Source organism: Cervus elaphus, chromosome 1, assembly GCF_910594005.1.
Source record: "Cervus elaphus chromosome 1, mCerEla1.1, whole genome shotgun sequence".
Lineage (NCBI taxonomy): Eukaryota > Metazoa > Chordata > Mammalia > Artiodactyla > Cervidae > Cervus > Cervus elaphus.
In genome coordinates this window covers 21,323,634-21,346,861 of record NC_057815.1, presented here as the reverse complement: position 1 = coordinate 21,346,861, position 23,228 = coordinate 21,323,634, and the positions used below count along the sequence as shown (strand labels likewise).

General features: G+C 42.6%; 1 protein-coding gene across 1 annotated transcript in view; it reads right to left on the bottom strand.

Annotated features, from left to right (window-relative positions):
* The window catches only part of MMP20 (matrix metallopeptidase 20), a 57,902-nt gene extending 36,448 nt beyond the window's left edge, over positions 1 to 21,454 (bottom strand). Inside the window, exons 1-6 of the mRNA XM_043912095.1 lie at positions 21,323 to 21,454; positions 13,529 to 13,776; positions 9,369 to 9,517; positions 7,142 to 7,267; positions 6,198 to 6,359; positions 3,231 to 3,372 (exon numbers count right to left, since the gene is read on the bottom strand). Of these exons, the coding sequence (XP_043768030.1) occupies positions 3,231 to 3,372; positions 6,198 to 6,359; positions 7,142 to 7,267; positions 9,369 to 9,517; positions 13,529 to 13,776; positions 21,323 to 21,448 (953 nt within the window). The 5' untranslated portion in view covers positions 21,449 to 21,454. The remainder of the gene's footprint in view (positions 1 to 3,230; positions 3,373 to 6,197; positions 6,360 to 7,141; positions 7,268 to 9,368; positions 9,518 to 13,528; positions 13,777 to 21,322) is intronic.
* Positions 21,455 to 23,228: the final 1,774 nt, after the last annotated feature.

The following is a 23,228-nucleotide window of genomic DNA, read 5'->3' as shown; positions in this document are numbered from 1 at the left end:
CTTTTCCAATGAAGAAAAAGAATAAGTCATGTCACACATGCTTATGCCTGAGCTACCTCTGCCTATTCTGATGTGGTTGAGTTCTGTCCCCAGTAAAGGTAGGAGTGGGGGTGGGAGTTGGGAGGTTTCTTTTTGTCCAAGGAGAGAAGTGATTACAGAGGAACTGGTAGCCATGTTCCCAGAGACAGCACCATGGGAGGGGAATAGGAACAATGCAACTTTAATTCATGAGCTTTCCAACAAATCTTCACGCTTAACCTTAGTCACTGTCCGCTTCTACTCATGGGGCTTCCAGCTGTGGCTGGAGAATCCCTCCAGCTTGGCCTTGTCTACCATGGCCCTCAGCCTCATTCAAGCACAATGGCTGGAGCTTTTATTAATTTGTTTTTACCAGTGATAGAAAAGAATAAAACTATCCAAAACACTGACATCTGTTCAGGTGTTATTACCCACACCAACTATTCTCGTGAAGCAGATTGCTCTCTCCTCTACTTCAAGCCATTTAGGCCTAGTAATAGTTATCATTGATATTAGTCAACCATACTTAGCATTCTTCCATGTCTGCACACATACATTTTAAAAATCCATATTATTTATATTCTCTGGGTCTATTCTTCATAGCTATAAACAAGACACCTTTCAAATGGGCAGCTTATTTAAAGCTTTATTCTTTATTTCAACCTCACTTACTATCAGAAGCCTACAGCTCATAGATAGGCCTTCCCTTAAAGGATTTTTCTCCAAAGATTGAATTATCAAAATTGCTAACACATTGTGTACTAATGCCTGCACCTGATTAATAAGAGTCACTGCCACTTTCTTAGCAGCTGCCCAAAGTATTCAAATTATTTTTCTTCATGTGTCTAGGGGAACCTCGTTTTTTGACTCTAATTTTGATAAATGAAAATAATCCTCTCCTAATTGATTCTATTAAACATCTTTTAATCAGAAGCGTTTTCCAACAAGATTACTCCAACAACTATTGATATATAACTCTGCCCTACTACTTAAAATGAGCAGCTTTGCAGTAACTCTCTCAGGTTTTATTCCAGTACTTGAATTTAACTTTATAACGCAAAACCTAAAAATTAATTCCCCTTAATGTGTTAGTTGCTCAGTCGTATTTGACTCTTTGGGACCCCCTAGACAGTAGACCACCAGGCTTCTTTGTCCATGGGATTCTCCAAGCAAGAAAACTGGAGTGGGTTGCCAGTCCCTTCTCCAGGGGATCTTCCTGACCCAGGGATCAAATCCAGATTGCCTGCATTGTAGGTTTCTTTACTGACTGAGTCCCCAGGGAAACACCTGTATGAATTTTCCAACCTCTTCAGATTTTTCCAGTTATCAGTCACTGCCTATCACCATCCATCCACCTTTCAGCAAGCCAAAAGTCAGCATCATTATTATTACACTTAATTTGGCTAGAAAAATGTATTATCAAAGTCTACTTCCTATCTTCAAAAACTTCCACATTAATTTCAAAACAAAAAGTTTTAATTTTCTCCTTTTCCCTTATTACACTAATATTAAACTTACATCTACTTAATTTCCATGATTATCTCCATAACAACAAAAATACTAAAAAATAAAGATCAGCTGTGCTCACTTTGGCAGCACATAACTAAAGATCAACCACCAACCACCACTAGTCATAGCTATATCTGCAGCTACTCCTATAGTATCTTCACTAAAAATCCAGCATCTCCAGTATCATAAATTACTCAGTCTCCAATGCCATTAAAGTCAAACACCAATGCCATCACATTGTTTTTTATAACTCACAGAACTACTGAAACTTCAATTAATAAGCCCAAAAGAAACATTCCTAAAATGACAATAATAGAAACTCAAACCTCAGGGTATTCTTCTAGTAGCTATAGCTGTAGTAAAACAAGAAGTCACCAATATTCCCTCTCCTTCTGTGCTTTCTGACAGCTGGCAGTTGAAAAGTCAAGAGGCCTGCCATCTGACCCAGTAATACCACTTCTGGGCATACACACCGAGGAAACCAGATCTGAAAGAGACACGTGCACCCCAATGTTCATCGCAGCACTGTTTATAATAGCCAGGACATGGAAGCAACCTAGATGCCCATCAGCAGATGAATGGATAAGGAAGCTGTGGTACATATACACCATGGAATATTACTCAGCCGTTAAAAAGAATTCATTTGAATCAGTTCTAATGAGATAGATGAAACTGGAGCCCATTATACAGAGTGAAGTAAGCCAGAAAGATAAAGACCAATACAGCATACTAACACATATATATGGAATTTAGAAAGATGGTAATGATAACCCTATATGCACAACAGAAAAAGAGACACAGATGTACAGAACAGACTTTTGGACTCTGTGGGAGAAGGCGAGGGTGGGATGTTTCGAGAGAACAGCATCGAAACATGTATATTATCTATGGTGAAACAGATCACCAGCCCAGGTTGGATGCATGAGACAAGTGCTCAGGCCTGGTGCACTGGGAAGACCCAGAGGGATCGGGTAGAGAGGGAGGTGGGAGGGGGATTGGGATGGGGAATACATGTAAATCCATGGCTGATTCATGTCAATGTATGACAAAACCCACTACAATATTGTAAAGTAATTAGCCTCCAACTAATTAAAAAAAAAAAAAAAAAGTCAAGAGGCCTTGAGAAACAGGGGTTTAGGAAGAATACTAAGTTTAGAACTCTCCACCCATCTATCTATGCACCTGATTATCCATCCGTGAATCCATCCACCCATGCAACAACCTATCTGTCCATCTTTCCACCTACCCAACCCTCTTTAACAAATATTTATTGAGAATATACTATGGGCTCTCAGTAGGGATACAGAGGTGAATAAAGTAGAAATCAGATAAATCTGGGCTGATGTCATAACTCAGTCACTTAATACAACTGTGTTACCTTGTAAAATTTTGTGTTCTCTTGAGCTTCTGTCCTCATCTGTAAATTTGGGATTCTAACACTGCTTCACAGTGAAAAGGATTAGAAGAAATACTGGACTTATACAGAAAACAGCCCAGTGGCAAGAGCATCGTAGGTACCCCACAAACAGTAGTTTCAGCGATTCTGTGTCTCCCCAAAGACTCCTGCCTCCCATCCGACTGTCACACAGGACAGCACTTCGGCATGATCGTCACCCACGGCAGCAACAAGGTCGTCTCCAACAACGTGTGCCTGGGCACGCGGCTGAGGCCTGGTGAGAGCTGGGGGCACGTGTCAGGCTTACCGGTCCCTGAAGAGCAGAAGCTCCTTCCCCAGCATCGTCACAGCATCGAAGGATAAGTTGGAGTCACAGAGGTCGGGGATGGACGGATTATGAGGGGGCCCATGGGGCGCGGTGGGCTTCCCTGGGAATGCTCTCCGAGGTCCTAGGGTTCAAAGTGACTTGGTCAAAATGGTACCAGGAATGCAGTCTGTACACTTCTGCTCCAGGGACCCACTTCCATTGTATATTACAAGGTCAATGACATGAGGACCTGGGTTTGAATCCTGGCTTCATTAGTTGCTCACTCCTATGATGGTGGTTCAGTCGCTAAGTCGCGTCTGACTGTGGCAACCCCATGGACTGTAGCCTGCTAGGCTCCTTGGTCCATGGGATTCTCCAGGCAAGAGTACTGGAGTGGGTTGCCATTTCATTCTCCAGGGGATCTTCCCAACCCAGTAATCGAACCCAGGTCACCTGCATTGCAGGCAGATTCTTTACCAACTGAGCTACGAGGGAGGACTCGTGTGATTCAGATGAATAATTCAATCTCTCTAAGCCTCCGTTTCCTCATAGTAAAATGGGGGAAGGCAATAAAGGTACCGACGCGACTGGAGTGACTTAGCAGTAGCAGCAGTAATAAAGGTACCTACCTCAGAAGGTTTCTGTGAGAATTAAATAATGCCTGAAAAGCACTTAGTGGAGTGTTTGACATATAACAAAAGTTCCAAAAAATGACTATTATTTTATTATTAAGCAAATTTCTTTGATAGCCATGGGTGTTTCAAATTAGGAATCTATTTTGAAAATTTCCTCTGTGTTTTTTGTTTGTTTGTTTGTTATTTAGTACTCTTGTTTTCAATAAGATTATATCTTTCTTGTGTGTTTTCTTCTTATTTTTGAACAGCTTCTGGGTATCCTGCCCTGTGCATAAGCCTTTTCTTACGTGTCCAGGAGAGGCTGAGCAAATTCTTGGGGCCCTGAAGTACCATGGAGGTGTCTACCATTTAATGGCATCTTCTGGTAGATCCTCTTGGAAGAAGTACCATGGAGGTGTTTACCATTTAAAGGCACCTTCTGGTAGATCCTCTCGGAACACAGGACCTGGCCCTTGGGGGAAATGCTGTTGAGTTTTCCTGAGACAGTCCTCAGGAACAGTCTGCCAACTACAGAGGAGTGAGCTGGGGCTGCCTAAGTCACTGCTCCTGGGAGGTCCCTCTGCTGAATCGAGTCTTGTTACCATAGCTGGGTATCAGGGAAGGAGTGAGGCCAGGGGGTGAGGTGGGTAAGACCCGGGTGGAGAAAGGTCAGCAATAGGATGAAGATCAGAGGTTGGGGTGAGGCTTTGGGAAAAGATCAGAAAGTGGAAACTGGTCAGATCAGAAACACACTGCCGTTTTTTGAACACTTACTAATCCTCCCAGCACTCTGCTGAAGCTCAGGGTGGTAAGGTGGTTAGCAGTAGGTGAGGCTTGTGCTTCTCGGTGATATAAAACCATGTTTCTGTACTTTGTTCACTTGCAGAAAAACAGCCTTGTCAAAACATAAACTTCATCTCTTGGCTGAGGAACAGTGGCTGTCAGAATGGCGGTGATGCCCCAGGGCACAAAGACCCATAAAGGGTAGGCACAGATCTGGAGTGGGTTCTTCTTGGGGTCACAGGAGAAGAGCATGATTACCCACTCCGGTATTCTCAATTGGAGAATTCCGTGGACAGAGGCCACAGTCCATGGGGTCACAAAGAGTCGGACATAACTTAGTGACTGAGCACGCATTCCTTGATGGCCACAGGAAGGGTTTTACACTGGAGCCCTAGCTTATTATATGGAGAGATACGCAGTTTTTTTTTTCCTGTCACTCAAGAGAGAAGCAGAACTGGCATAGACTCCCCTCTGAAGGGATACAGCTGGCTGAACGCTTCTTGGGATGAAATTTGTCTTTTATGTGCCTCAGGTGAGATCTGACTGCAGCTGTGTGTACCTACGTCTACAACAGATGGACAGGCCAGATGCGGGAAGGCAGGAGGAGCTGGGTTCTGTAGCCCCTTCTCTAGGCTGAGAGGAAGAGCAGGAGTGCCTACAAGTAAAGGCTGAATGAGCAGGTTCTGAGGCTTACAGGAAAGGCAGCGTCCTAGATTCTTCAGCTTTTTACCCATCAAACAAACAAAATGTCAAGGTCTAGTGATGTTTCAAGATTTCTTCTCATGGATTAATGGACTTGTCTTTATGTTTATGAAAGTGGGATATAAAGTTCCTAATAATCCTATATCACCTTTAAAAGAATGGTAACATTTCAGATAATTTTGGATATTTTGGGATAGTTACTGTCTTTGAGCCTCAGCTTTCTCAACTATAAAAGGCACAAAACATTTTACATCCCTCAGGCTGGTGATGAGGATGGTATGTGATGACTCATACGAACATGATTTGTAAACTGCAGATCAGCTATATGACTCAATGGTACAGTTATTGCCATCGTTATTACTATTTTTAGGAAGATAAGGTCCATTCTCTTCTCCAGAGGATCTTCCTGATCCAGGGCTCAAACCTGGATCTCCCACAGATTCTTTATTGTCTGAGCCACCAGGGAAGCCCTGAGATAAGGTCACTTATTTGCAAATGAATAAACACTATATGTGTGAACTGTAAAAAAAATCCATCCTCTTCCAATATCTAACCCCTGATCAACACTCAAAATACACACAAATGATTGTATTTTCTATGGCCATTGAGGGACCAATATGCTCGGAGGAAAGATGTAAAATTTAAATATTCATCTTACAAAAAAAAGCAATACTCATATATGGTAAGTAAGTTCTTCCTAAGAGGGGATAGCTTAGGGTTTCTAAGCTATTCTTAGGTTCTAGAAACCTAAGGGTTTCTAGCTTAATCTTCACCTATGCAGGTTAATGTCTGGCAGAGTACACTTTGCTGTGAGACCAAATGCCTGTCACTTTCAGGGTCTGTAGTCAAAGAAGTGCATCAATTGTACCGTACAGTGCCTGGATCCCCTTCACGTCATCCTTGGGGAGATGGAACCCATAGGGATTCTGATACTTATAAGTTGGGTACATCAGTGCTGATGGGTCTGTGGAATGGGCCAGGCCCAGTGCATGGCCAAACTCATGAGCAGCAACGGTGAATAAATTGAAACCTAGATGATGTGAGAGAGGAAAAGACAGCATCAACACAGAGTTTTATTTTCACTATTTCCTGTCTTCACAGGAGAATTTATGCCAAATCAGTTTGTTCATTTTCTTTTCAGAACTGGGTTATGATAATGTTGGTAGGGTGTTCTGGCACTTAGCTTTGCTGACTTTAGCCTAGTTCGTCTCCCCTTGGCTAGGAGGGGCTTCGGTTAGGGGACGATGGAAATGTAAATCCATTCATTTTGTTCATGGTCAATGGTGCTCCGTAAAGAAGGACTTTAGCACTAACAGTGGCAGTAACACCTAGATTTAGTCCATGCATGCTTCACTGGTTCCCTGTCTGCTCTCTTTTATCCACCCATGTTTCACACTGGAGGTTTCCAGATGACATGCATGATGTTCTAGAAATTTTAACCCATCCCCATGGCACTTCTCAGTAAAGTACTAATTCTTCTCAGGTCATTTCTGAATGTGACCTATTTCCAAGTACAAGTAAGAAACAAAAAATACTACATAGTTGAAGAAAAATACTGCTGTGTGTTGAGTAGGGGGTTGCTGTTTCTCGAGATTATACCCTGTGAACCAGAGATCAGACAAATCTACAGCACAATTGAGGATGGATCTTTTCCCTTATGGTGTTCCCTTTTGGATTTTTGGCTTACTTGTTTTTCCTAGCCAGCCTCCCTAGTTAAAGGGTGGCTTGGGACGTTGAACCTCAAGGTTTCATGATGGAGGCCCAGAAGAAGGTACAATATTTTCCAGGTTATGGTGAATTGTGCATATATACCATTCGTTCCCATAGTCCACTTCTCAGCATTGTCGAAATGTGTATCTCCTCCCAGGCCTTCTCCAGGTGCAAATGCATGGGCTAGAGTCCCTCGAGGCCCATCGAATGGATAGGAATCCCCGTGATCTAGACATATGGGGAGAAATGCCAACAGGATTTAGTCTTTCTAGCAAATTTTGAGGGGTACATAACATCACAGGGAATGGACAACTTTTTGAGTATGACATTTTTGGGTATGACATTTTTGAGTATGACAAAAATATGACATTTCTCATACAAATAGATTTACTTTTCAATATTCATTTTTTTATAGAAGAAATCTCACATGCCAATGAGTGATCTATTAAAATAATAAAAGTGATATTTTGTATTTTAAAGATAGTAAGCATTACAAATTTTTAAAAATGTTCTTTTGTTATTGTATTTGTTGCACTATTAATTGGCACAAGGCCTACTGTAGACTATGACCATGCTGCAGATCACAAAAGGAGAAAGGCAGATGGTTATTCAGCCACCATCTTGTCCACTCACTGGACTGTGAGCATGTTGGCCAAGTGCTTTCAACGTATTATTTAGGGGGTGGCAGTGAGGGGGGAACAAATTAGGAGTTTAGGATTAACGTATACACATTACTATGTATAAAATAGGTAACTGAGAATGAACTACTGCATAGCACAGGAAACTATACTCAACATTTTTGAGTATAGTTTAGTAATAATAACCTATAAGGGAAAAAAATCTGAAAAAGAATATATATATAAAAAACTGAATTACTTTGCTGTACAACTGAAACTAACACAACTTATATATACTTATATATAAAGTATATGTCAAAAAATTGCTAACAAAAAACAAAACAAAAATATGATCTGGCTGAGACAATGATAGTAAATTGGACGAGCGTGTGCTTTCTGCTTGTACAGCCCAGTGTAATTTAAGGATGTGTCAAAAAAAGAAAGAAAATTTCTCTGTAATCTTGTTATAAATTTTGCATAAAACTCTTGAAAGCAACAGAAGTATTTATAAAATTACAGCTTTTAAAGCTTAATAGGCTTTTGTTTTAGTGTCTATTTTACTTAAAAGTTCATTACAAAATAATAAAAAAGGAGGAAGGATAAAATGAGGGATATTATAGAATACATTTCACAGATTTTCAGAATTTTGGTGAGAATACCTTGCTTTATTTAAAACCAACAAATCAAAGTTCTGGTGTACCCTTCCCCAAGTTTCAGGGCAGTGTTGTTTAATCAGTACATGCCCTGAGGTCCTGGTTAAACGGCAGCAGAGTGCCCAGTCCGCTTGTTTTAGGGAACAGAGCACCAGCTTGGAAGATCAAGACAGAGCCAGATGTTAACTCCATCATCCCCAAAGCTGCCCCAAGCCACACCGCCCTGCCGCTTCCCTGGGGGTAGCTTTGACCCTGCGGGAGGGGCGAGACCCACCATGGGCCAGGTCACCCCAAGGCCACCTCTCAAGGGCTCCAGCTCAGGACTTGCTTGATCCTCTCTCCCAGCTTCTACGCATGTCTCTCCCCAGTGACGTCAGATTAAAATTAGGATAAAGACTTTAAAGAGGACACTTAGAAAGGTTATCTGTGGAGGGAAAGAGGCAGGGATACTCACCTTGACTCTGAGAAAGCTGAGAGGGAAAGGACTTACACGGCCTTTCCTTCATTTACTACTAGACCTGTTTCTCTGAAACAGGGGCGAGTGAGGGATGGAGTGTGCAGGCTGGTGGCAGGCCTGGCAACTCCACCAACAGGCGTCTGAAGCGAGGGCCAGACAGCAGTGACAGCCGCCCTCCTAACCGCCGCTGCCCGGGAAAGCTTCAGGAGCTCTGTGGGATTGACCCTCAGAGAGGATTCAGAGGGGGCAGATCCTCAGCTAACATGAAGGGGAGCGATGGACACCGTCATGGGGATGGGGTGAGGGCAGAGGGTCTCCCAGCCATCAAGAAGCTAAACCTGACAGAACTTGTCCCTGACGGGGCAATGCCACGGCGAAAATGGATTATGCCGAGGCTGTTCTGTAGCTCAGTCATGTGGACAACTCCCCGGCTCTATGTTCTGACTAGATAAAGGCCGTGACTTTGCCATGATCTCGGCCTCTGCCCTTCACAGCTCTGAGAAGGAGCGTGCTGCTCACATGGATTAAACATTGTATGAGGAAAAGTATTGAAATATTTTTCCTCTGGACTAATCGACAAAATCCAGGAAGTACCACAGTACCTCCGGTTTCAAAAGAGATCATAATGTCTGCTTCGCCCGCATTGACTCTGACAAAGTTCAGAGGGACGGCGCTGCTCCAGGCCCGCAGGGCCATCTCCATGGCTCTGTCCACTTCCGCAGGGGTCATGGAAGGGGTGTACTTGGATATTCTGTCAATACAGAAGCAACACATTTTCCTTTTAACAAGTGCTCCCAAGTGAAGAAAGTGAGAATTACGTCAAGTTCATATTGAAAATAAAAATAGTGAAACATAAATCTACAATTTAGAGATTTTTCTAAAAAATAATGATTATTTTGCTTTCATATTTATTACCTTACTGAAACATGCTAACATAAGAAAAATGAAGGGGTGAAAAAAAAATTTGAGATTTCTGACGCTGAAACAGTTTGACTTTTGTTGTTATTATACATCACTAATTGGAAAGAATAATACCTGTGTAACTTATGAGTAGCTAGAAGTCCATTTTTCCTAAAGTGGTTTTAATTGAGAAGGGATCTTTTTCCCCTAAAGGGACCAAAATGTTTCAATTGTAAAAAGTAAAGACAAAGGGTTTTGAGGTTTTGCAAATTCTTATTCAAAGACAAGAAGGTTTTCCCCAGGGCCAAGGGGGAATGTTTTTTCTTAAAATAATGTACATCTTAAAGAGGAAGTGGTGGCTTGTCACAAGGATGCTTACTTAGGCTGAAAAAAGCTCAAGTCTTTCTTTCATCAAGGCACAGAAGGATAGAGCATTTTGGATAAGTGGGTAGAGACCGTTGGTGTTTTTCTAGGACGTGCCACTCTGGCACACAGGGGCTGGGGATTCTAAGCTGCCATAAAGGAAGGGCGAAAGAAAGGAACTGCAACCTGGGACCTTGGGCTCAGGTTCAATAGTGGGTGCAGAGTTAGAAGCAAATTCTGTAAATGCCCACCTTGAGAGCCAGACTCACAGTCTACTTCTCCAGGTTCTAGCCCTGGCCCTTGCCCATATTAGGTGCTTAACAAACACTTGCTAAATGGATGAACTAATGAATAAAAGCTAGTGTTTTTTAGGGCCTACTCAGTTGTTCTCAAAGTTTAGGACCTGTGATAACAATTCAGAAAACTTGTTAAACACACAAGCGTGATCAAGAAATCTGCATTTTAACAAGTGTCCCATGCTATTCTGATGCAGGTGGTGCAGTCTCAGCCAGAAATCAACAGTGGTTGTCTCGGAGGCCCCAGAGGAGGGGACCATGTCCCACAGAGAGGAAGGGAAATAGCTAAACCCAGCAACTGAGAGGGAAGGAATAAGATCTCTCTCACTCCAGGAACTGGGTCCAAGAGGAGGGAACTAGAGTGTCCAGAATGGGAACCGGGACTCTTAAAGGGACCAGTTAGTGTTTTCCGAATTTGCCACTCCCACTGCATAACATGAATCTGTGATTTGTCGTGGCTATGTATAGTCAGCATCTCTCATATTGTAGATAAGTTATCCATCCCCACATAGTGGCCTGTGTGTGTTGGGCTGGAGAAAACAGGCATGGAGAAGGGATGCACCAGAAAGGAAGAGCACATGGACAGAGGTCCTCACCCAGAGGGTCTAGAGACCGATACAGCAGCAGTGATGACAGCCGACGTTCTGGGAACACACGCTAAGGGCTGGACCCGGTTCCGGGCACTTTTCAAGGTGGTACACCCGCTAACCCTCACAGCCGCCTTCAGAGATGATAGTATCACCCTATGTTTCATGACTAGTCAGGAACTGAGCCCACTTCTTTATGGCTCCAAAGTTTATGCACATAAGCACTAGGGTATATTTTATCTATTTCAGTCCTCTGCATGCTAAGTCACTTCAGTTGTGTCCGACTCTGTGTGACCCCATGGACTGTAGCCCACCAGGCGCCTCTGTCCATGGGATTCTCCAGGCAAGAATACTGGAGTGGGTTGCCATGCCCTCCTCCAGGGGATCTTCCCGACTTAGGGATTGAACCCCCATCTCTTACGTCTACCTGCTTTGTCTGGAGGCTTCTTTAGCACTGCCACCACCTGGGAAGCCCTTTCAGTCCTCTGCGTGTGTGTTAGTTGTTCAGTTCTGTCCGACTCTTTGTAACCCGACGAACTATAGCCCGCCAGGCTCCTCTGTCCATGGAAATCTCCAGGCAAGAACACTGGAGTGGATTGCCGTTCCCTTCCTCCAAAGGATCTTCCTGACCCAGGGATTGAATCCTGGTCTCCTGCATCGCAGGCAGATTCTTTACCGTTTGAGCTACAGGGAAGTCCTTTCAGTCCTCTGGGCTATGTTAAAAGAAGTTATTCTGAGATCCAGTAGCTACACAGAGTGCTAAGGTAGCCTCTAGTTCCTTTTTTTTGGAGAAGGGGAGTGGAGGAGAAGGAGAATTGTTCAGGAGGAAGTGGATGGTCAGTGTGGGTGTGTTGAGGGGTTTTGGGAAGTGCCCAAAGACTATTACCACAAGAACACTATACTTCAAATCCCAAGTTAGCTTGATCTATCCCCTGGTCTTTGCTGTGTGTAATCACAGACTATGGCTTCCCAGGTGGCGCTAGTGGTCAAGAACACACCAGCCAATGCAGGAGACAAAAGAGAACTGGGTTTGATCCCTGGGTGGAGAGGATCCCCCGGAGAAGGGTGTGGCAACCAGTATTCTCACTTGGAGAATCCCATGGATAGAGGAACCTGACGGGCTACAGTCCATAGGGTTGCAAGGAGTCGGACACAACTGAAGTGATTTAGCACAAACGTAAGCACAAACTACGTGCTCAGAAATGTTTAGGAAATGTTTACACAGTTTAGGAAATGTTTAGGAAAGTGTACACAGTTTAGGAAAACTTCCTATGACACAGTTTAGGAGATGATGGGAAAGACTTCATGAGTTTATATAAAAATTTCCTTTCTTACCTCGTAATCTCGTGGGTGTTCAGTTTCTTTTAGGTGTTTTTTTTTCCCCCCAAGAAAGATCTTTGAGGCATTCTTACACTGAAGCAGAGACTAAAGCTGTATCTAGAGTGCCACCTTATGGACGCAAAGGCTCATAGCAGCTAACAAGTGGCCTAGAGGAATCATCTGATCTCTGCTTGGGTTTGGGCTGTCAGCTGTCACAAGGAGTCACCGGAGTGCTGGGACAGTTTAACAGCTCGTTCTGTAGCTACTCCCTCCCCTCGCAGGGTTTGCTGATTACAGTATTGGAAACACTCTTCAGCAACCAACCTGCCACCAGCGAACGTCAAGTTGGGAAGAGATGAGCTTCCATCACACAGTTAAGAGCTGTTAACTCACCTCCTGAACATCGATAACAGTAAAATGCACCGTAATAATTAGGAAGCACCACGGCTGGTCTATCGGAGGTGGACCGAGCGGGGAAGGAAGCCAGCACTGGGCCGGCAAATGGATGCGGACTGCGGGGCTGGAGCGCAGGCCTGAGACATCAGAGCACAGAGCGGGGGTCGTGAGTCCCCTTGGGTGATGCACAGTCCTTGTTCCCCCTGGGGCAGGACGAAACCGGAGGATGGCCCCGGGGGCTGGGCTCACGTGTGGGAGCGGCGGAGGATGAGGCGGAAACGGGGGAGCCGGGGCCTCGGGGCGGCCAGCTCCCGCGTGGCCTTCGGGTCAGGCGCGGATGTCACGGGCCATCCCTGGGAGACCTGATAGCTCCTCCACATGCTGCCGCAGCTCTCTGCTTGGACTTGTGGTTTCCCATCTCTCACCTGCAGCTGCGGCTATTTGCTTGTATTTCTCCCCAAAAGGCGAGGGAAAATGATGTACTTACCTTTTATCTCCAAAACTGAATGCCTATGGCAGACATTTAATAAATTGCAAATAAATTATTTCTGGAATTAATAATAAATTTCTTACTTCTAATTTAGAAGATTGTTTTAAGAAAACTGGTTGGTACCATCAGGTTATTAATCTTAGACAAGATTCTTTTACTTTGTGGAAAAATGTGTTGTCTCTAAACTGGTAAAATTGTCATACCTAAAATGGCCACTCATTACGACAATCTTGAGGTCATGTTTTCTTGTGAATTCTCCATTGTCTAAAGAGTAGACCAAAAAAGTTATTCTCCCTTATGGTTTGGGCGAGTCATGATTTTTATACACATCAGAAGGAAGATATTTTTAAAAGAAAAGAAGGAGAGGGAGGCTGTTTCTCTGTGAATTTGGAAAGACTCGATCTCATTACCTGTATGTCAAAGTATTTTTTTTCCATTTGGGTTCACCTGGGAAGAGGCGATAGTCGGCCACATCGGGAACTCCGCAGCGAGGCCTCTTGATCACGTCCATGGTAGCTCGGTCTAACTTCCCGGTGACTCGGAGGCCGAAGAACGCCTGCAGCTCCTTAATCTTTTTAACCGTGGAATTGCCTCCTCTTGCAACCATCTCCCCAATCTGGGGCCCTCCTTTTTTTGTGTAATACTTGTCAAGGTACGCCTGAAACGGAGAGGCAGGCTGACGTCTACAGCACAAGCTCTGAGCAACACTCACGCTCAGGTAAGACAGAACAGTATTCTTGTTATGCTAAAGACAGTGTGCACAGCATTTGCCACTTTTGAAAAATATTAGATATATTTACATAGATAAAGCTTAGATATATAAGTCCAAGTTATTAACAACAATTATCTTTGGGAGGTGGGATTTTAGATGTTTTATTTGCATGCATTTCGTGGTTTTTCTACAATGAACTGCTATTTTAAGAGAAAAAAAATTAGGAAGAAAATAATGTGAACATTTTCCCCACAGCCCATTTATTTGTATTGAAGTCTTTACCAGTTTGCAAAATAAAGACTATCCTATTTCTCTGTAAGCAGCTATTAGAGTTGCCTTTTCATTATACACTGTGCAAGATTAGTATGTTCTTAACTCTGTGAGGCCTCATAATGCGATCTCTCATATTATGTGAAAGTAATAGGTGTCAATCTGTTTTCTGGCTGAGACGTTTAAATAATTCAGGTGTGTTCAATACGTGGGGTGTTTTTCAAGGGGCAGGTTTTCTAGGACTGACTGTCCCTTGAAGCAAATATTAGAAAATTAGTCATAAATATAATGTTTTCATTTGCATTTAAAGGCTTACAACCCCTAACGTATCACTCAAAACACTCTGTATGACATCTCGGGTGACGTGAAGAACATAGTCATGCCAAGGCAGGTTTAGCTCCTGCCGCTGTCCTAGGAATTTCATCCACCAAACTTGTTTCAGGAAAACAGAAAGCAGCTAAAGATTTATACCTGCATTTTATTAAACATAAATGTTTATATTTATGTTATAGGGTGTTTGTTGAATATAAATAATATTATCTGTATATCATATGAACTATATTCAGAAACCATGTGCTTTATTATATTCTATATAAACTATGTGCATTATTCATTTCTGTTAAATATATTTATGTATAAATAATAAAATTTTGGAAGTAATCTTAATATCTAACAATAGGGAATGTGTTAGATACATTATTATATATTGATATGAAGTAATACTAGGCCTCTGCTAACATCACATTTTTGAAAAATATTTAGTGGCATGTATAATGATTCAACAGAATGGCAATACACTGAGAAAAGCAGAAGTGAAACCTTTATACAGATTATAATCACAATTTCATACATAAACCAAATCATATAATGTATATGTATTATGTTCATGTTTATTATATCTGTATGTTAATATATCAATAATAATGTTAGCCTGTATATTAACATTTAAAGCTAACACACTAGTCAATGTATTGGTAATTAGCACATATATAATTTATTAATATAGTGAACATAAGTAACATAAATAATGGAAGGAAATATATCTGAATATTAATCTTGCTTATCTCTGGGTTGTAAAATTACGGGTGACAATTTGTCTTTATCCTTTCCTGTATCCCAAAGATTTGGTATCAACATAAGCTGTAATTGTTAAGCAAAAAGTGAAAAGGAGTAAGACTCACTTGTTTAGATAAGGTGCTGTGAGTCCTTACTGTGTCCTTACTGTGGACTCAACCAGCCCTTAGTCTTTGGCCTGCTTGTAGGCTGACCTCACTTCCCTGGTGGTTGTTCTTTGTAAAATCTTAGTGAGATGAGAACCCAAGAGGAGAAAAAGGGTGAGGGAGCCCTGAAACACAGGGGAGGTGCCCTGAAACAGAGGTGTGACTATTTGCTTTCATTTCCCTGTCTCATTAAGCTATCTGATATACGCATTTATGTTTCTGATTCTTCTGGCAAGATGACGGTGATTCTCTGAGCTGTTCTGTTTGCTCAAGCGGATGCTGCAGTCATACAACGCTCATAGTCTGAATTACAGACTTCAGAGGTGAGCTCTGTGTGGAGCTCTGTGCTCCATATGTTCTGTGGCTGTTTAAATTTCAAATATTTTGTTTCCTGTTAGGTTACATGTTACAGTTACACTCTAAACTCTAATTTTGATTTCACAAAATATGGTCCCATAAGAAGATGCTTTGGCCACCTGCTGCAAAGAACTGACACATTTGAAAGGACCTTGATGCTGGGAAAGATTGAAAGCAGGAGAAGGGGCTGACAGAGGATGAAATGGTTGGATGACATCACCGACTCAATGGACATGGGTTTGAGTAAACTCCGGGAATTGATGATGGACAGGGAGGCCTGGCATGCTGCTGTCCATGGGGTCGCGAAGAGTCAGACACGACTGAGTGACTGAACTGAACTGAAGAAGATGCTTAATATGCATTAAGTGAAAAGAGATTTATCACTATTATTATTATAGTACAAGCCAAGTTTGTAAATAGAAATGTGTGCACATGAATGCACACAGATATACAGTGATAAACTAGGATGAGGTGAGGAAGTGGAGGGGGGGGTTTGCCAAAAACACAGCGATCCAGAAAAATAATATCAAATGCAATATGTTTGGAAAAAACTTAAGGCAAAAAAAATTCACGGTGGAAAAAAAATTAAAATTTTAAATAAAGATAGGATCCAGCCTTCAGCAGTCCTTTGTCCTAGTCCCAGCCCCGAGTCATAGAAAGTATTTCAAAAAATATAAACTAAGGGATTAACAGTTCTTATATGTTGGTGATGGAATTAAGAATAATACTTTAAAAATCATATATGTTTTATATATATATTTGCTATGAACCTATAAAATTCTTACAATAAATTGGTTCTTCTTCAAAATGCACATAAGAGGCTAGGCCTGCAGCTCAAGAAGTTTAAGGCCAGTGATAGTAAATAGGATGCAAACCATCTTCAGTGAAGTAAAGGTAGAATCAGTAACGATTGCTGCAGGGATCGGGTGAGCTGCTCCCCACTGGGTGCTCCTGCGGGACACGGCTCTTACAGGATGGAGTACTGGCCGCCGTGCACACAGTCCATGGCCTTCTCCTCACTCCCACTCGGGGGTCTCACAGTCCTCCCTGCTGGGCGTGATGATACCTTCACGGCTATGGCCATGGCCTGACCCAATTCCAGACACAGGGTGGATGTTCAGTTACCATTTGAGCTCTTATTCTTTAGGCAGAATATAGCAAATGTGCTTCTTTGAAGAATTATCAGATGTTCTGTGGTACAGAGAGGCCAATATTTTCTATGCACTTTATTGCTAAAATTACCAACAAGGTTTTAGCATGCTTTCCAGAGTCAAAATGTTCAGTTAGGCACAAAGGTGCACACCTAGAACTGTGCATTCTGTTCTAACACTTGTGTGCTGTTGGCTCAGCTCTTGGTTGTGGGATCAGCTGGGTCGAGGATTTCAGGCCTCCCTAGAACTGTCCTACGTGCCTCCACCTCCTCATCCTCACTGGGAAAACCACAGGAGCCTGTCGCTGGTGTTTGGGTGATCCTCTTTCCAGCGGTAAGAATAGCAGAGGCCTGGAGAGCAGGCCCAGAAGCTCGTATCCCGCCCAGCTCTTACTAAGTGTGCCTTCCGAGTGTCCCTCCTGGGAGGAACGAGCTTAAAGCTCAGATTTAAGTGCTCCTCAAGAGAAGATGAACTTCAAGATAAGATTTCTTCAACATTTCTTTCTGTTTTGGCAAAGTCACAGAAATGGAACTGTGTGAATTTTGCCCTGTGTGTTAAATCCTAGGTTCTAAAAAGTGTGGGCAATTCCTGTAATTTCTTTTAGTATCAGTTTTCTCATCTATGAGATGGGGTCGGTGTCTATCCTTCCCACACCAAGGTGAGGATCCAATGAGATGCTCAGTGTGAAAATGCTTTGAAATGTATCAAAAGACCTTAACATGTTCCTACCCTTTTACTCATTAATTCCACTTCTGGAAATCTATCCTGAAAAAGTAATCCTTTAGATTAAGCTGATGTACAAAGATGTTCACAGAAATCTTATTCATGTGGAGATATTCCATGTAGCCAAGAAAATAAATGGGACAAATTATAGCTCACTTATTTTCTGAAATATTTGTCATTATTAAACATGATGTTTATGAACATATAAACATCAAAGTTTTATTATGATATAATAATAAAAAAGGAAGGAACCAAAATTTGAGTATAATGATGATTTAAAAATATATTTATGCACAGAAAGTAAAAGGGTAGTAAAGGCCCCTGAATTTAACAATTTGTATTTGGAAGATTTTTTATTTTTATTTTTTTCAATTTTAAGTTCATAATAATGTGATATTAAAAGCTTCTATTATTTTAAGGACAACTTAACAGCCTGTATTAAATGTCGTATTGATATTACTATTTAAAACAAACAAACAATAGGCTAAAACTCTGGACGATGAGACTAATTATTTCATTTTCCAAGCCTTTGTGATAATTAGCCAATAAGAATTGAAAAGATACAAGTGAGCATGAAATGAATCAAGTAAAAATCTGTTTATCTTTTCAAGAACAGACTATCCTGTTCCTGGGTGGAGGAAGTGAATAGCACTTGGAAACACTTCCTGCCTGGATTTCCCAGGCACGGGAAACCGTTTGCTATCTCTTGGTGAGCGACCAAGAGAAAAGCAAGCAGGGTGGAGGTGCTTAGCCCGGCCTGGGCTCCCAGGCCCCGCTGTGTGCTGGCCTGACTCTGGACTCGGCGGTGTCCTCCTGCCATCTGGCCTGCTGCCCCAGGCTGCTGCGCTCGCTCTTTCCTCTGCCTGGACAGCTCTGTCTCCAGATCTTCACACGACCGAGAAGTTCAGGTTCACATCGTTCTTTACAGAGTTCAGGTTCACTGCAAATGTCCCTTCCTCAGAGAAGCCTTCCTGGACTACTCAGGTGAGAATGCCCCTCTCCCCCTCCAGGGCCCTAGTAACTCTCTATCATCCTGGTAAATTTATTTTTTAGCATCACATGGACACTTATCGATTGCCTGGTTTGTCTCCTCCCAGCCCTTCCCACTCCTCCGTCACCCCCATGTCAGTGCTGGAAGAACGGAACTTTACCTGTTTTGTTCACTGATGTTTCTCCAGTGCTTAGGACATACCTCGGCACGTAGCATATAGTAAGTGAAAGGGTGAAAGTGAAAGTCGCTCAGTCATATCCGACTGTTTGAGACCCCATGAACTATATAGTCCATGGAATTTTCCAGGCCAGAATACTGGAGTGGATACTCTTTCCCTTCTCAATGGGGTCTTCCCAACCCAGGGATCAAACCCAGGTCTCCCACATTGCAGGGGGATTCTCTACCAGCTTAGCCATTGGGGAAGCCCAAGAAAACTGGAGTGGGTAGCCTATCCCTTCTCCAGTGGATCTTCCCGACCCAAGAATCGAAATGGGGTCTCCTGCATTGCAGGTGGATTCTTTTACCAACTGAGCTATCAGGAAAGCCATTAAATAAATAATTGCTAAATGAATAAACTTAAGCTGTTTTATGAAATAAAGTCTATTTTCATGTTGTTTCATTTGTTGTATTGTTGCCTGAGTTGTTAGCTATTTCTTTAAACTATAAGGTGAGACAGTAATTCTTTCTAGTCATTGGGATGCACTTGGGAGGTTTGCCTAGATCATACCAGCCTGCTGAAGAGTGATACCCTTTCCTGCCCAGAGCTGATGCCTAGGGCCACTGCAGGCAGGAGAAGGCCTGTTTGCCAGGTGTCAACAAGTTTCCTTGCTCTTTGGTCGAAGGTCTTCCCAAGTATGCCGTGAGGGAGACTGCAGGGGGCTGACTTGCTTTGGAGAGGAAGGATAAGGGGTCACTCTGAAAGTGACAGTGTCGGTCGCTCACTCATGTCTGACTCTTTGCGACCCCATGGACGGTAGCCCGCCAGGCTGCTCTGTCCAAGGGATCTCCCAGGCAAGAATACTGGAGTGGGTTGCCATTCCCTTCTCTGGGGGATCTTCCTGACCCAGGGATCAAACCCAGGTCTCCCACATTGCAGGCAGCTTCTTTACCATCTGAGTCACCAGGGAAGCCCCAGGGAGTCACTAGAGATCCCTAACATTCCAAGGACACCTAATTCTTTCCCAATACCCTTAGCAAGGATAGATTTATTTCAAGGTTGGCTGACCTTATTCCTGCATAGACCACTATGGGATCAGTTAACTGTTTTCTGAAAGTCCAATAATATTTTCTGTTTCACCATGTGATTTCCACCATTGTGGTACAAATGCAGTAGATGATTTGTAAATAAACAAGGGTGGCTTGTTTGGGCCTGATGACCATAGCTTGTCTGAACCTGGACAAAACCATGATTTTTCAGCCACCAGATCAGTTCTAATCTCAGCATGACACTCCTTCTGGAGACCCCAAAGACTAGTGTCTGAATCAGAGTGGCATGAAACTGGATAAGTGACAATTACATGTCAGGAGAAGGGAGGCAAAGTCTGGTGGCAAAATACGATTGGAAATAGACCCAGTTAGTATTCTGAGATATGTTATTTAGAATTTAGTTCATCTGAAAGTGGTTTCAAGTCAAAGAACGTTCAACTCAACAGGTCTGTACTCGGCATCCACTGTGCTGTTTATATGGAGGGCTGATATTCAAACGTTGAATGACCGGTGGGCGGGGGACTGATCAGTTAGAAAGGAAGAGTGGCGTGAGCCATCAGGAGGGACACGCTGTGTATACAGATCAGCTCTGCGAAGCAGCCCACGAGTGTAGCCTGGCAGGTAGGAAAGCAGTCCCCAGCAGGGCTGTGATCACAAATGTGCTGTCTTTGTGACAGATACACAAAACAGAGGTCCTGGTGCAAAAAAGTCTCACTAAACACCTTTCACTAACGTTGGAGATTCCTCCATTGAAGATTTATTTCTTTAGGCTAAAGTTTGCCACCTCTCTTTAAATGTAAAAAAAACAAAAGCAAAAAATCCCTCCCCCCCGCCCTCCCCCCCCAAAATACCCCAAAACAATTGGAAGCAAATATACATTGAATCACTTGGAGTCACTCTTAGTCTTTGAAGGAATTCTGATATGCTGAATGAATTATTTGTATTAGATCCTTGCCAACAGTCAGTTGGGAGAGATTTTAAAAGAGAAAGGTACAGAAAGTGTAAGTAAATAAGGGACTTTGGGAATATGATTTAGAGAGGAAAGACCTTGGCATGAGAAGTGGGTTGGGATCCAAGAAAAATTCGGTTCACTCCAAATTTTGATCAAATTTGCCCTGAGGATAAGAGCTGTTTTTCTGAAAAGTGAACACAGGAAATCTTTCTGTTGTGACTGTTAGGAATCTTAGCGCTAAATTTGCAATCCACCTCTACTGTGCAAATCTTACACTTTGTTTTTTATTTTTCTTCCCTTAGTTTTCCTTCTATGTTGTTTCTCAAACACTTCTTTTGTCTTTCTGTAATGCCTGTATTTTTGCAAGCCCCCTCAAATTCTGTGTGCAGCAAAATACCTGGATAGATATTCATTCATTTATTTAGGCAATCTTGCAACACAGACACTCAGCGTATACTAGACACCAGTCTTAGCTGTACAGGGAATCGTATCCATCAGACTTCAGTGGACTTAGAAGATGATTTCAAAACCATAACAGATTTTCATGCTTTTCTTATTATTATCCCCTTTAGATTTTCTGGGGCTGGAGGGGGAAGAGGGAACTGTGCAAAGATTCACAAACCTGTGCAAGGTGGTAGTTGTTCCTTGAGGTCCTGGGGGAGGCCGAGAGCAGGGAGGGGGCTGCGGTGGAAAACTTCAGAGCGGTGACGAGGAGGACAGCAAGGCCAGATGCAGGGAGCATCTTCATCTCCTCTTGGTGGATCGGTAATTATAGCAACCCCGGGGGACGCGAGACAGTGCATGTTTGCACTTCAACCTTGAGCTGCTTTTATAGAGTCAAACAGGTCTGGGCCCTCAGAGTAAGGATGATTCATGTCTCAAAAGGTAATTATACAGCTCCTTTCTCCCCTGATGATGGGGTAACACAGTAGGACACAGGAGTCAGGGAAAGCTTCATTCTTTGCCATTTATCAAGTGGCAATAGGAGGAAAAACAGTCACTTTTAATGCAGTTTGTCAGCTATTAATAATTCCACGAATTGCAGTAAACATGATTAATCTGAACCCATCTCAGTTGAAACCTTTGATAAGTCTCAGTTTGGGGCCTTGTCCATTCTACTTGCAGGAAAGATAAATAAATGGAATATCCTTTAATTTGTCCTTAGTAATTCTGGGCTCCCCACACGCTCACCCCAATCACCTTCTTCTGCATCCACTTGGACATTTCTCAGAAACGAATGCTGCTTATAATGATGGTGCTGGGACACGTAAGATCCTGAGTCATCAAGGAAACAGTACATTATTCTGTGCTGACTTAGGGTGCAAGGTACACTGGTAACTGTTAGAAAGCTTTTGAATAAGTTAGCGCAAGAGAGATGTTCTTTGTTAACTGAGACATTAAATTCCCCCTTCTCTGTGCACTCTGGTTAACTAGAGTCATACTCTTGTTCCTGGCTCTGATTTAGATGGATCTTGACTAAGAAAATGCAGAAATGCATGCAGAAATGGTGCAAAATCACTTTGGCATCAAACAAATTGAGATTGAATTTTAAGATACTTTCTAGTTGTGTGATTTTGGACAAGTTATGTAACCTCTGAACATCAATTTGTTTAAATCTGCAAAAGACTAACAGTAATATTGTGTGCAAGCTCATCACATTACAGAGATAGCATAGCATGTAGATGTCTGTGGGCACCACTTGCATCCAGTAGACCTGGGTTCAAGCGCTAGTTCTGACACTTGTCCATATGACTTTGAGCAGGTTACTTAATCTTTTTCAGCTATGTAATTTTTCCTGAAAAAAAGGGGGAAAAAGTGCCTACTTTGAAGAATTATTATAAAGGAGTAAATCAGGTCATAACAAAGCAGAGTGCTCAGTAGATATCAGCTCTTACAAAATAATGTTCAATTTATCTTTTTACTTTGATACCAGGCACCGGGTAGGCTTTTAATTAATGTTCTTTGAACAGATGTGCTGTTATTTAGTTGCTCAGTGGTATCCGACTCTTTGTGATGCCCTGGACAGCAGCATGCCAGGTCCCCTGTCCATCACCAACTCCCAGAGCTCGCTCATACTCATATCCATTGAGCCAATGATGGCGTCCAACCATCTCATCCTCTGTCACCCCCCTCTCCTCCTGCCCTCAGTCTTTCCTAGCATCAGGGTCTTCTCCAAGGATTCAGCTCTTCACATCAGGTGGCCAAAGTATTGGAGCTTCAACGTCAGCTTGAGTCCTCCCAGTGAATATTCAGGGTGGATTTCCTTTAGGATTGCCTGGTTTGACTGATGGATACATGAATGCTCAATCAATGAATTACTAAGAAACTTGTTGGAAATGTAAATTCTCAGGCCCCACCCAGAATTACTGAATCAGAAACTCTGGGACTGGGACCCAGGATATATGTTTTAACAACCTGTGCAGGTTATTCTGATGCATGCTTGGAAAACCATTGGAGTAATTGAGTGAACAGGATTATGAAATGAACAAGATATACAAAATGCCAAAAACATCCTGGTCACAGAAAGT